The following is a 14,592-nucleotide window of genomic DNA, read 5'->3' as shown; positions in this document are numbered from 1 at the left end:
TGCAAGTATGGTGGACTGCAAGCCGTTGGCTACTCCGGTGCCTGTGACTCGACCCGTTTCTGAATCTGTGGTTCCTTATGCCGATCCCACGTAGTATCGCAGTCTTGCTGGGGCTCTGCAGTATCTTACTGTCACTCGCCCGGATTTATCTTTTGCTGTGAATCGGGTCTGTCAGCATATGCACTCCCCGACTACTGAGCATTGGGCAATGCTCAAACGTGTTCTGCGGTACGTTAAAGGCACTTTGCATTTTGGTCTGTTTATTCGCCCATCCTCCTCTGTTGCAGTGCATGCTTTTTCGGATTCGGACTGGGCTGGGGACCCCGCTGACAGAAAGTTTACTAGCGGCTTTGCGGTTTTTCTTGGTGACAATCTGATCTCTTGGTCTTGCCAGAAGCAACGTATGGTTGCTCGTTCGTCTACAGAGGCCGAGTACAAGGCACTAGCTGACGTGTCTGCTGAGGTCACCTGGTTGGTTTCTCTATTGCATGAACTTCGGTTGCCGTTGGCAGCTCCTCCCACTCTCTGGTGTGATAATCTGGGTTCAACTTATCTCTGTTCCAACCCGGTGTTCCATGCTCGTACGAAACATGTGGAAATTGACTATCAATTTGTTCGTGACAAAGTGGCAAAGAAAGAGTTGCAGGTTAGCTTCATTTCTACTAAGGATCAGCTGGCTGACGTGTTCACTAAAGCTCTCCCTGGTCCGCGTTTCTCTACTCTGTGTGGCAAGCTCAATGTTATAGCTAGTCCACCTTGTGCTTGAGGGGGAGTATTAGGACTCTATTATTATTAGTATTCGTTACCTATTGTTACTAGTATTAGTCTTGTATTAGGTTTGCTATTCGCTACTATATATATTCCATACAGACTTATTATTTGATTCATTCAGAAATATTATATCCTCATCGAAGACACTAAGACAAATCCAAATTAAAGTTTCATACGAAAAATGCATTTTAATTTGCAGCAAGATTGAAAGTAATTTCACATTTCATAAACTAATTAAATGTCCCTAAATGTAATACATGAAAGAACGAAGTAATAAAAGTGGAATTTTTTAAAGGAACAATGATGCAATACCGGCATTCAACTCCGTCCTCAAGTAAACTGGTACAGGATAGCATATGCATAGAATAAAAGCAAACCAACAACGTAACGGACATTAAATTAAATAAAATTAGAAATTAAATCAGTCAATCAAACTCACACGCTTAGCTTGTCGCATTATTAATTTGGAAATATAAGAAACCAACAACGTAACGACGACCACATCCGAAGAAGTAGTAGGTGTCCCACACAACGATCAAACATCCGAAGAATTGAAAATGTAGTTGTAAAGTCCCACACAACAACCAAATATCAGATTGATCGAACTCCCGCCATTATCATCACCTTAAGAAATCAAAGTGGGTTGGTGCAAATAATTCAACTGCGGGCATGCAATAATCCAGCACTAATACAAAGGAATTGAATAAATTAGAGATTAATAAAACATAAATATAATTGCAAAAAATATAAAATGTTAAAGATAAGAACCCTAATTATATTGTTTTGATATTTTACCAATAAATTAAATGTGGAGCGGCACATTTAACTAACATATATAATCAAAATTCATTGCTGGAAATTATGGAATTTCCGACCACCTGAAAGTGATCTTAAATCAAGTTGAAAGTCTTGTTCTAGCCACTTTTGATATCCGGAAAAACCTTTGTTACTATTTGCGACCACTTTTTGCTTTCGACTTGATTTAAGATCACTTTCAGGTGGTCGGAAATTCCATAATTTCCAGCAGGGATATCCATCCCAACATTGCATGGAAGTTGGTAACTCATATCATACAGATTTCATAGATGCCAACCATATATACATGGACCACTTGTAAAAATGACGTATAGTACGTACAATATAAACGTGATTATAATTAGTAATAAAATTAAAGGAAAACAACCGTACGTACCTGGGAATTAAAATTAAACTAGCTCGCTGGCTTGAGAATGATCCAGACGCAGAGGAGGATAGATAGTGAGCTTGAATCTGCGGTTACTTTTTTGAGTTGGGTTCTGTTTCTGCTTGAGTATGTCCTGTGCAGACGTGATTGCTTTCTTGGTATGTTTCAACTTTATCTCTTGAAGGCTGCTTATATGAGCCAGGGACTGTGGAATCATCTCAAGTTCTTCACAGTTGCTAAGAACAAGGCTTCTGAGTCTTGGGAAGTTTTTATTTGAAGCATTCCAGGACCTCAAGTCCGTCCTATCAATATGCAAAACCTGAAGATAAAGAAAACCGCCAATGATTGGCTCCCAATACTCTCCTTCAGCTGCACGCTCAATCAACTTGAGGATTTCAAGTGTCTCTAGTGTTCCCAATACAGATAGTTCTTTCCATTGGAGGCAAGTTCTAGACAGGGTGAGGTTTGTTAGGTTCTCTGGAAATTCACGAGGAAGGCGCTGTAGTTTTTCCCCATCATTGAACAGCTTAAAATTTACCAGTTTCTTCAAACCCCCCAGGTTTTGGAACAAACTAGATCCAGTAGTTGGGTCTATCTCCAATAGTTTAGCCAAAGTCCCCCGGATGCCCAATTTCTTGATATTGGAGGCCTTAGCAAGTGCAGCAGGGGTGCAGCTCAATGGTGAAACCTTAGACAAAGTTTGCAAGTTTTCATTTGCAAAGGGAGCTCTCTTGGTTTTTGAAGCAGAAGGGGAAGGAAGGTTGGCAGAAGCGTTGGTTTGAAAATGCCTTAACCTTGACATGTTCCATATGTCTCCTCTAATTTCAAGAGTAGGACGGGTTGTCCTAACTATAAGAGTCTGCACATTCTGCAAGTTCTCAATCTCTTTAGGAAGAACTGGAGCTGTAGTGGAGATAGCAATGTATTTGAGATGGAATAACCGAAAAAAGTCTGTATTACAAGACGTGAAAATAACAGAATCATCTGGTGCAAAGTGTAACACCCTCAGCAATGGGAAGGCCTTGCGGAGTAATTTAATGGTTTTGGGAGGAATCTGAACTCCATTTGAGGTGGCAAAACATAATAAGGACCGGAGTTCTGGCTTTTGCTCTGTAGAAGAAATGAAATTCTCAAAAGGACAGTGAACACTTAGGCGGCGACAAGAAGAACCCTGTTGTTGTTGATTCATGCCATTAATTTCATTGAATAAAGTTTCGTTCATAGCTTCCTTCTTGCAAAACTGGAGCAACATGTCGTGGACACGACAAGTTTTTATTTCACCATCTGGCTTTCTTTGTGTTGCCATTACTAGATTCCTACCCACCAAACCACACAAATTTTCACATGCTATGTCTTCCATGTTTAATCCTCCTTCTTCCTCAATGAATCCCTCTGCAATCCATAGCTGCATCAGTTTTGCAGCAGGGATATCATTGCCATTAGGAAAGGCTCCCAAATAAAGGAAGCAACACTTCAACTTATCTGGCAAATCACCATAACTCAATCGTATTAACTCCTCATAGCTCTGTACTTCCGTGTTAAAGAAATAACTATATCTATTGGCCACTTCACGCCACTTATTTATTCTTCTCTCTTTGGTACACAAAACACCAGCCATTATAACTATGGCTAGTGGTAGACCACCGCATTTTTTTGCTACTTCTTCTCCATACGGTTTTAAGTCATCCGGGCAGGTTTCCTTTTCATGAAAAACCCTATTTTCAAGTAGCTCCCAACTTTCTCCGGGCTCTAGAAATTTTAAGCGATGAGGCTCTCCCAAAGAATTTACAGTCATAGCCACTTCATCTTTCCGAGTGGTGACTAAGACTTTACAACCATCCCTCTTTGGAAAAGCACCATGCATGATATCTTCGAATGTTTCTTTAGTCCAAACATCATCTAGTACAATGAGATATTTTCCATGCTCCATAACTTGTTTAATCTTGAGACCTAATTCTTCTTCAGTCGCTCTAATATCATTATCATTGCTCTGCTGTAGTTTCTTTAGAATTTGCAGATACACATCTTTTTTCTTGTACAACCGAGAAACATAAATCCAAACACGATGCATGAAATGATATTCAATTTCTTGGGACTTGAATACCTTGTTGGCCAATGTGGTTTTGCCAAGACCAGCCATACCCAAAACTGAAATAACTTCATAACTTGATTCCTCCATAAGACGTTGGATAATTGTTTTTGCCTCTCCATCAAACCCCACCACATGTACTTCTTCCACTATGGGTACCTTTTTAAGGTTAAATATATAATAATTTGAGTTAGCATTTGCATTATTCAACATGCCTATCTATCTATTTTAGGGTTAATAATTAATCTAAGCTACTAAAACAAACAACACTTGTCAAAACATGCATGTCCAATCTATCTATCTATCTATTTTATAGTTAAACCAAGATTCGGATCTTTAACCAATGTATTTTCCAATTAAACTACTTCAATCATACAAACTAAAATATGTAAATATTGTAATAATAATATATACACGTGAAGATGAACATATTTTTTCCAAAATAAGAATAAATCTAATTCATCCATCTTTAAAAAAAAATGAATGATCAATGACATTTTGCAATAGAGTTAATTCCACTATAGGTCCTTTGTCTTTAGTGGTAATTTTAAATTCAGTCCCAGACTATCGTTTTTGTCATTTAACATTCCAGACTATTATTTTTTGAACACGTTTAGTCATGACTATTTCTATTTTTAGTAAAAATATTTTTGTCTTTTCATATTTTTCTTTTGTTGTTTTTCCGGTTTAATTGGTTTAGAACTTTGGATAACCTCTTATTTTTAGTAACCATATTTTTAACAGATTTTTAGTAAAGTCCTAAACCAATTAAACTGGAAAATAACAAAAGAAAATACGAAAAGACAAAAATGCCTTTATTAAAAACAGGAAAAGTCATGAGAAAGACTAAAAGTGTACAAAAATAATAGTCTGTAATGTTAAATGACAAAAACGAGGGTTCTTGTTAGGACGGAGATGTTGATATATATATATATATATATATATATATATATATATATATATATATATATATATATATATATATATATAGTCTGGGACTTTTTGAATGCTGGTGACTCAGCACATTGTAGTATGAGGCAACAACGTCCCCCACTAAGACTCAATCTCATAACTTCCCATATGAGAGAAGTCACTACATACCATCTAAGCACAAAGTGCTTGGCATCGAAAAGATATTATTTTCATAAAAGTTTAATTATTATCGTGTTGCACAAAATCTCTACACCTCTACCATTCTAATAAGAGCCAATAATGTTAGGCCCTTAACTGGAACAAAAAAAATGTCGGTACTATTGTTTGTTCAAATGAATAGTTCATATTATACTATTGTTTCTTAAAATGAATGGTTCATATTATTTTGATTTTAGTATTTTTTATTGATTTTCCTTATTTACCCTCTATTATATTATTTTCTTCCCTTAAATAACCTAAATTCCGTTAGCATAAACTTTAGTAACGGAATATTCCGTTAACTATTTATTATTTTAGTTTACACATTAATTTCTATTAGAAAAGTCTTAGTTTCGAACCACATCCCAATTAGAGTTGGCATAATTGTTAAACATATATTACGAATATGTTAAAATATATATAATATAAAATTTAACATAAACTTTGTTCAAATAATTAGTCTGACTAAATACATAACATTCAAAGTTAAGCATCAAAGATTATAAATCAAGAACTTTAAAAATCATTTGATTTTTATGCATTTAAAAAAAAACATATTTAGGTTTTTTTTTTTTTGTTTAATTAATCTTCTTTTGATTATTTAGATCAGAAAAAAAAAAAAAAAAACTTAATATTTCAATTATACTTTTGCATTATTGGTATGATTTAGGTCGTTATGGTATTAATATTTTTTGTATGTATTTTTATAATGGTATAATTATGTACATTACTTTACAAATATTATACTATTATTTTTTTATCAGACAAAACTGTTCTTACATTATTGTCAGGCTTGCGCGACCTAACTACAAAATTATTGATCATAAATACAATTACACCTGGACTCTAAAACAGTAGGACCATTTTCTAACGAATGACAATGCTGACATCCCGCTGGCTCTAATTGAACAAGTTTAGACATCAGAATTTTATCAATGCATGAAAACTTCTAAAGAAATTTGTAAGTTAATTTTTACTATATTATTATAATAATATCTATTGTAACTATATATTTTGAATTATTTATTATCATCCTATATTGACAGGAATTGTAACAATTGTCATTGACACACTCTCAAAACAATTTGTCTCAACAACGAATGTAAATTAAAAAAAAAAAAACAATGATTGCATTATTGTTGATGAAAAGTATGTACGCCACTTTATTACTCTTATTAAACTAAATAAAGTAGTAGCTACAACAAAAAATAATACATATGCATTTAATTAATTTAGAATTAGATGTCTATAATGCCTTTATTTAAAAAAAAAATATTCATTTTAAAAAATTTAAAAATAGATATAATTTCATTAGTTATATTATCTTTATTTTCTACAATTCAAAGATTCATTACCTTCAAATTTATTAATTTATTATATTCACTGCATTGTCCATTGTCTTCTTTTTACATTATCTTGTAATTAAATATCAAAGTTATAATACAAAATACATTATATATATTTATTTACCAAGTATTTTATACAAATATAATAAATATTAATATTTTGTTCAATAGATAACCTACAACACACATCTCACAATGCATGAAACATGTAGGGGAAAACTACCACTACCAAATATCGATTAGAAAATTCAATAAATATTATCTTGCATTTATATATTTTGAATTACCGATTTAAATAAACAAATTCAATATTTATTTACATATGCATGAGCATCTCCGATATAATATTGCGTTGATATACTTTGAAATACTTATTTAAAAATAATCATTGGGCATTACCTCATTCGCGCAAAGCACGTAAAAAAACTAGTTCTAATAATATGTGTATTAATTCCGATCCTGTCCCACATTATTTATTTAAAACAAGTAATTAATTAAAAAAAATTACAATAGGAGAACAAGGTTGAATTGTTACTTAGCTTGTGGGATAGATTTTCAAAAAAAAAGAAAGTAGACTTCAGATCCAAAGTGTTTAATTTGTATATCCAATATTTTGTTTTTTGAGTAATGCTACCACCCCTTCAAAATTTTCTCATAATCTCTCTTTCTCATCGGACATGTTTTCAAAATCAACAGCGGATTTACACTAGGTAAACTAATTCATGGCACATAATGACTATAAAGTATAAAAGTATTTGTTCAAACATACTTCGGAGGTTCAATCGCATAACATCTCATATGGGAGAAGTCACTACGTGTCATCTGAGCACAAGGTGGTTGGCCAATTTTTTTAAATATCATAAACTTATGCTAAATGAATGACACACGTATACCAAAGAGAAGTTCATAAAGATCGAATTAATAAATAAAATGCACATCAATAGACAATCTGTGTATTCTATTTTCACATATTTTTTACTTCTATACTACTCTTTTATTTTCATTTTTTCACATTTGAAATTTCATTTTTTTTTTTCAGTTGGGGTCAAAGGGAAGCAAAAGAAAAAGATAGTGATGTCCAGGGAAAATTCAAAGAATGCTGATGGAAAATGGTGAATTATATTTAGTCCTTAAATTATACTCTATATTGTAACTGTCATCCTTAAATTATTTATTTCAAAGTCATAGTTTAAAAATACAGAAATATATGTTTTAAAATATTAGTCAAAATTAGCGGTACACATTTCGCCATTTCGGTTCGATTCGAGGGTTTTTTCGAGTTTATCTAAAAAAATAAATGAGTGACCAATGACATTTTGCAATATTTATTCTTATGAGTTATTGTTAGGGCGGAGATGAAAAGATATTGTTTTCATAGAAGTCAAATATTATCGTATCATATTGCAGAAAATTTTGAAAATATAACATATGGTGTGTGTATTAATTCCTTTCCCACATTATCTTTACTAGTAATTGTCCCGTATGATGCACGAACTATTATTAATTTAACAAATTTATCAATTAAATTTTTGACATCCTCTAAATTAGCAAAAAAAAGTAATGGTTGGAAAAACAGAAAAACATACTTGAGTTCTTGAGCTCAGAATTAGTTTGATTAAAAATGTAAGTATAAATATACAATGTAATATTTAATATTTTTAAAAGTTTAATTATGCTATTATTATGTTGATTTTAAAGTTTATTGTTACTTGTATTATTATTTGAATTTGAATTTTTTTTTTGGAAAAATTTTGAATTTGAAATAACTACTTTAATTATATAACTAACGTATTTGAATAAAACTTGTAAATAAAATAACAGGCGATATTTGTGAAAAATCTCCACCAAAAACTTATTCATTTGAAAAATGTTATTTATGTAATTTATTTTATATCTAATTTCTCCTCTTTATATATGTGGAGTCAAATTAATTATAATTGAGGTTAAATGAATATATACACAAATTATATTAAATATAAAACTTTACCAATAAATACTAAAATTAGATGAAACCTTTAAAAGATAATATTACGCGTATAAAGAGATCTTGATTTGTATTTAATGTTAATTATAATTGAACCACACCTCAATTATAATTGGACTCCACATATCTAAAAAAAAATGAGAAATCTCTATATAAAATCAATATAACTCTTACTTCTTACATAGATAAACTTTTTTAAATTAATAAGTTTTACATTTTATAGTTAAATTTCAAAAAAAAAATATTACATTGTATAGTTATATATATTTATATTTTAATAAAATTACATCTACTTAGTATCATAACATTAAAACAATACTTCTAAAATTGTGTCCCCCACCAAAAAAAAAAAAAAAAAAAAAAATTGTGTCAGTGCATCGAATGAGAAAAATACTAGTTTATTTAAAATAAGTAGTTAATTAATAATAAAAAATCACAATATGAGAACAAGGTTTAATTGCGGATAGATTTTCTAGAGAAACTGAAAATAGACTTTAGACCCTTATGACATGTTTTGTTCATGGAATAGGCTAGGAATGGAATAACATTCCTTAGAATAAACATATTTCATTGTTTGGTTGGATCATTTTGTCATGGGAATAACATGCATATGAATGGGCTATTACCTTCGCAAGGTGATTAGCCATTCTTAAGGGAGCCTTGGTATTAGCTATTCACATGCACCTGGGAATAACTTTTATATCACAAATACCAGAAAACTATTATTTATTTTATGTTTTTTAATTTTTCAGTTTTCATGATCTATTTTCTTTTCTATATTATATTTTATGTTTAATTTACATTTTTTAGACTATTTTTATAAAATTAACACAAGTTTAATTTCAAATAATTTTTAGACCTTATATTTAAAATGTTTTTAGATGTTGTTGGTTTAAATGAAATTAATATAATTTTAAATTTTAAATTTAATATCAATAAGTTTTTAAATTTTATACCCGAAGTAAATTTATTTATGTATATAACATAACTAAAAAAATATCTACTATTGACCAATATATTAATTTCACTTAAAATTTAGTTAGATAATATTAGTATTTTTAGAGTTAATATTTAAAATATTTTTTGATATACTCATTTGAGTTGAATGTAATATATATATATATATATATATATATATATATATATATATATATATATATATATATATATATATATATATATATATATATATATATATATATAGAGAGAGAGAGAGAGAGAGAGAGAGAGAGAAGTCGGTTCTGGTGCGGGTGTGGGGTTTAATCTGAGCCATTGATCTTACTTAAATCAAGGTCTAGGATTACTAAAAAAAAATTTTAAAAAAAAATGCGGTGGCAATTTGGTAATTTTTGCATCTAAGTCAAATTTAAAGTGTGTAAGTTTTGTGCTTAAGGTGCGTGAGATTTGTGCTTAAGGTGCGTGGGTTTTGTGCTTAATGTGCATGAGTTTGTGCTTAAGGTGAGTGAGTTTTGCGCTTAATCTGAGTAGTTGTTAAAATTTAAAGTGCGTAAGTTTTGTGCTTAAGGTGCGTGAGATTTGTGCTTAAGGTGTGTGGGTTTTGTGCTTAATGTGCGTGAGTTTGTGCTTAAGATGTGTGGATTTTGTGCTTAATGTGAGTAGTTGGTAAAACTTAAAGTGCGTGGATTTTGTGCTTAAGGTATGTGAGATTTGTGCTTAATGTGCGTGAGTCTTGTGCTTAATGTGCATGAGTTTGTGCTTAATGTGAGCCATTTTAAAATCTTAAGTGCATGGTTTTTGTGCTTAATGTGTTTTGTTCTGTGCTTAAGGTGCGTGGTTTATGTACTTAATATGAGTAATTTGTGTTCGTAAGGTGCTTTGTTTGTGTGCCTAAGGTGCGTGGTGATTTGTGTACTTGAGGTGCGCCATGTTAATGCGTAAGATGCGTCCAACCGCACGGGAAGCATCCCCGCACCTGAACCTTTCCATATATATATATATATATATATATATATATATATATATATATATATATATATATATATATATATATATATATATATATATATATATATATATATATATATATATATATATATATATATATATAGGGATGCACTCAGGTGCGAATAAGTGCCCAGGAAGGAATATGCGAACGAATCAGCGCGCGATACGTGTCCAGATCTAATAACTTAAAAAAAACGCGGTGGCATTTTCGTAAATAATTGAACATCAAAGTGCAAGTAAAATCACTTATAAGTGCACCTACTTTCACTTATAAGTGCACCTACTTTCACCTATAAGTGCATGTAATTTTGCCTTGTTAGCATTCACTTTCCGCAAACATTCATGCACCTGGGTGTGCTTATAACTATAGGTGCAACTATTTATAACTATAGGTGCAACTACTTATAACTATAGGTGCACCTACTTTCACCTATAAGTGCATGTAATTTTGCTTTGTTAACATTCATTGATCTGAGTTCAGCGGGTAGTAATACCCCTGAAAACCACTCGCAAACATTCATACACCTAGGTGCAACTACTTATAACTATGTGCGCAACTACTTAGAACTATAGGTGCAACTAAGTATTGATGCTCACTGTAAATTTTTACTTGCACCTATAATACATTTTACATGTACTTGTAATACATTTTACTTGCACTTCAATGTTTAATTATTTACGAAAATGTCACCACATTTTTTAAAATAATCAGTGTTTCTCATCCATTAGATCTGGACACGTGGACGGACAGAATCCATTCTTATTTCGCGCCTGGACGAAGCATTCGCACCTGAGTGCGATTCTATATATATATACTTTGAAGTCTAATATATGTGAAATTTCAATATCTGATATACAGATCAAACTTATATTACAATATAACATAACTAAAAATAGTTAATACATAATTTATTCCCCGACTATATTGATTTTTTCGATTTTGACCTAAACGACTTTTGTGCTTAATTTGGCTATTTATGATTACAACCACATTCTCATGATTATATACTTATATATTTATTCATTACTATAATTACATTCATTATCATCTTCTTTTCTACTTGCATTTACTTGTATAAATATATATGTCACGTTTAATAATTCATGAGTAATATTGATAATTCGCATAAATTACAATTTTCCCTTTACTTATTTTAAATTCAACAATTATCTTTTTTTTTTTTTTTTCAGTTTTGAATCGTAAAAAGGCATGAGATTCGAACACATAACCTTTGGTCTGACTCTGATATCAAATTGAAGAATGTGTTCCATCTCAACTAAAAGCCTAAGGGGGGTTTATTCAATCATGACTTTCATAGAGTTTTAAAGACTTTTATAAACTTTAAAAGTTTGGGGGTATTCAATTCAAACTTTTAGAGAGTCTTTAAAAGTCAGGCGGTATTCAATCAAGATTTTTAAAGAGTCTTTAAAAGTCATGTGGTATTCGATTAAGACTTTTAGAGAGTCTTTAAAAGTCACTTGGTATTCAAAAAGTTATGAACTTTTGTAGACTTTTTAATTTTAAGACTTTTGTAGACTTTTTATTCACAAATATAAATAGTTGAAATCCAACCATCAACCCCCAGATTTCAAAATTTTCTTTCAAACAACTTTGAATGTTTTCTCTCTCTATTTAAACTCTATTTTTTCCCCCAATTTAAACTTTATAAACCTATCTAAATTTAATAAAATTATTTTTTTCTTCATTATCCTATATTTTCCTCATACCTAAACTCTACCAATTTTCCTCTCTCCTAAACTTTACAATCTTCCTCTACAAATTCAAAAAAATATTATTTTTACTTCATTATTTCTTGTTTATATTAATTTTTATTTTTTTTTTTATAAATTTTTTATCCCTAACTTTCTCTAATTCTCCCTAAATGCATGAACAAAGCAAAATTTTCATCATCAAATTTTAGTATATGTTTCATAATATTCATATAAATACTTATATATTTTGATTTTTTCTTTATGTTTATATTCGTAATATATATTTTTCCTTTTTTTTAACAACAAGTTACCATGAATAATAAACTACCGTTCGCAACAACAATTTGGGGTTGCAAATAGTAACACCTTGTTGTTGTTCGCAGTCTCAAATTGCTATTGCAAATAATAGTTCTTTGCGTGATGCTTAGCACGCAATATATCAAGTATAATTATATATATATATATATATATATATATATATATATATATATATATATATATATATATATATATATATATATATATTAAATATTAGATTTTTTTATTTTATGCAACTTGTAATTATATTTTTAAATATTTTATTTGATCAATTCTTTTATTATAAATTTTATTATTCAATATTGTTATGAATTTCTAATGAAATAATTTTTTTAATGTTTATAATATATATATATATATATATATATATATATATATATATATATATATATATATATATATATATATATATATATATATAAAAGTAATTAGCATATAAGTCTCAACATACTATGGATAAAAATAATAATGTTGATGTGGGTGAAGAACTACATAATAAGAAAATTTGATGATATATTATAAATGTTTTGTAAGAAAATTATAAATGATAAGAATCAAAATCATTGAAAGTTTGTAAGGATGTATTCAATTTAGAATTTCAATGACTTTTGTAGACTTTTTAAAATAAAAAGTTGATGAAAGTCTATGAATGTTTTTTATGTAGACTTTTATAAAGTCTTATAAAGTTTTAAAAAGTTTTGAATGACTCTATGAAAGTCAAACAAAGTTTATTAAAATCTATCATTTTGAAGTCTTTAAAACTCTACAAAAGTCATAATTGAATACACCCCCCTAACAAAGTTTATCTGAGGAATTATGAATGATTAGAAATGAGTATTAGATTCATGGTTTAATTAGGAAATTTGAAGGAAAAGTGTACCTTCTGCTCCACAGAGGGGGCATGTTCTCTGGGCAAGAGGCTATCTTCAATCACTTTCTGATACTCCTTCTTCTCTTGGATTTCCTTGATCTCATTGAGAATACCTTTGATCTTTCCTACAACCCTTCTCCTCTGGAAATCGAAGAGACTGGTAAGCTTCTTCTCGACGTGGATATTGGCGTCGACCACGTATTGGTCGATGAGGTTTTCCGACCGGTAGACGACGTCCATGATTTCCTTCACCAGCTGCTTGACGATTTCATTTTCCGTCCTGTTTTTGCGGGATTCTTTGAGGATAGACTTGAAGCCATTGATGCAGCGGAGGAGCTTCTGAACGTCGTGGTGTGCGTCTGAGATTAGCTGGAAGTTGTCGGACAGTAAGCCCGTCAAGGTCTCCGCTAGCCCATTCACCACTGCCTCCGCCACCATGGTCACCGCTGCTTCCATCGTCTCACTCCCTCTGTTTCGGCAAGAATTTCCGTGTGTTGTTTGCAATTTAGACTACGGCCTACTCTCAGTTTCTCAGATCAAAGACGTATATATTTAATTCGTGAATTTTGATTTTTGATGTTGGAGTCTTAAGTCAACGAGTCAACGAGTCAACGAGTCAACGAGTTCCCAGTTTCTTGAATCTTATCTTCGAGCTATTGGCTATTGCCAGACTTGGTGCAATAATTGAAGAGAAGGGCGCAGCTTTTTTATTTTGTTTTTGTGGTCTCGGTCTCTCGGACGTGGAAATAATTCAGAAGTATCATTGTTTTGTTTGTGGAAATAATAATTTTTTTAAAAAATACTAGTATTTTCACCCGTGCGATGCACGGAATGGAATTGTTGTAATATATTAAGAATATTTAAATCGATATATAATTATTTAAGAGTTAATTTAACCAGAGGTCGTTTATCTTTCCTGACAATTTAAAATTTAATCCTAGACTATAGTTATTAATTATTACAATTTATTCTATGTTACAACTCTTATTACAATTTATCTTTCCTGACAATTTAAAAAATATTATAGTGTTTGATTAGTTTGCAAAATAAAAATATAATTGTTGTAAATATACCTATTTATGTGGCCATTATTCTAATATATAGTGTTTGATTAGTTTACTCTCCCATGATTAGAGACAGTTTTCACACAGTTATTATATATATATATATATATATATATATATATATATATATATATATATATATATAAAAGCGTTCATA

General features: G+C 30.5%; 1 protein-coding gene across 2 annotated transcripts; it reads right to left on the bottom strand.

Annotated features, from left to right (window-relative positions):
- Positions 1-1,056: 1,056 nt before the first annotated feature.
- Positions 1,057-14,018, bottom strand: LOC109176330 (putative late blight resistance protein homolog R1B-14). Of its 2 annotated transcripts, none has more exons than XM_019325767.1 (3): positions 13,381-14,018; positions 1,964-4,202; positions 1,057-1,456 (listed from the first exon to the last, which is right to left on the bottom strand). In XM_019325767.1, the coding sequence occupies exons 1-2, from the start codon at positions 13,825-13,827 to the stop codon at positions 1,977-1,979; spliced, it is 2,673 nt and encodes an 890-aa protein (XP_019181312.1). In that variant the 5' UTR covers positions 13,828-14,018; the 3' UTR covers positions 1,057-1,456; positions 1,964-1,976. The 2 variants fall into 2 exon arrangements, with proteins under 2 accessions (XP_019181312.1, XP_019181311.1); XM_019325766.1 differs by having other exon boundaries at positions 1,057-1,395; positions 13,381-14,017.
- Between the last annotated feature and the right edge of the window lie 574 nt (positions 14,019-14,592).

The sequence above is a fragment of the Ipomoea nil genome, unplaced genomic scaffold (genome assembly GCF_001879475.1).
Source record: "Ipomoea nil cultivar Tokyo-kokei standard unplaced genomic scaffold, Asagao_1.1 scaffold0706, whole genome shotgun sequence".
In the NCBI taxonomy this organism is placed as follows: Eukaryota; Viridiplantae; Streptophyta; class Magnoliopsida; order Solanales; family Convolvulaceae; genus Ipomoea; species Ipomoea nil.
This window is presented reverse-complemented; position numbering and strand designations above follow the sequence as displayed.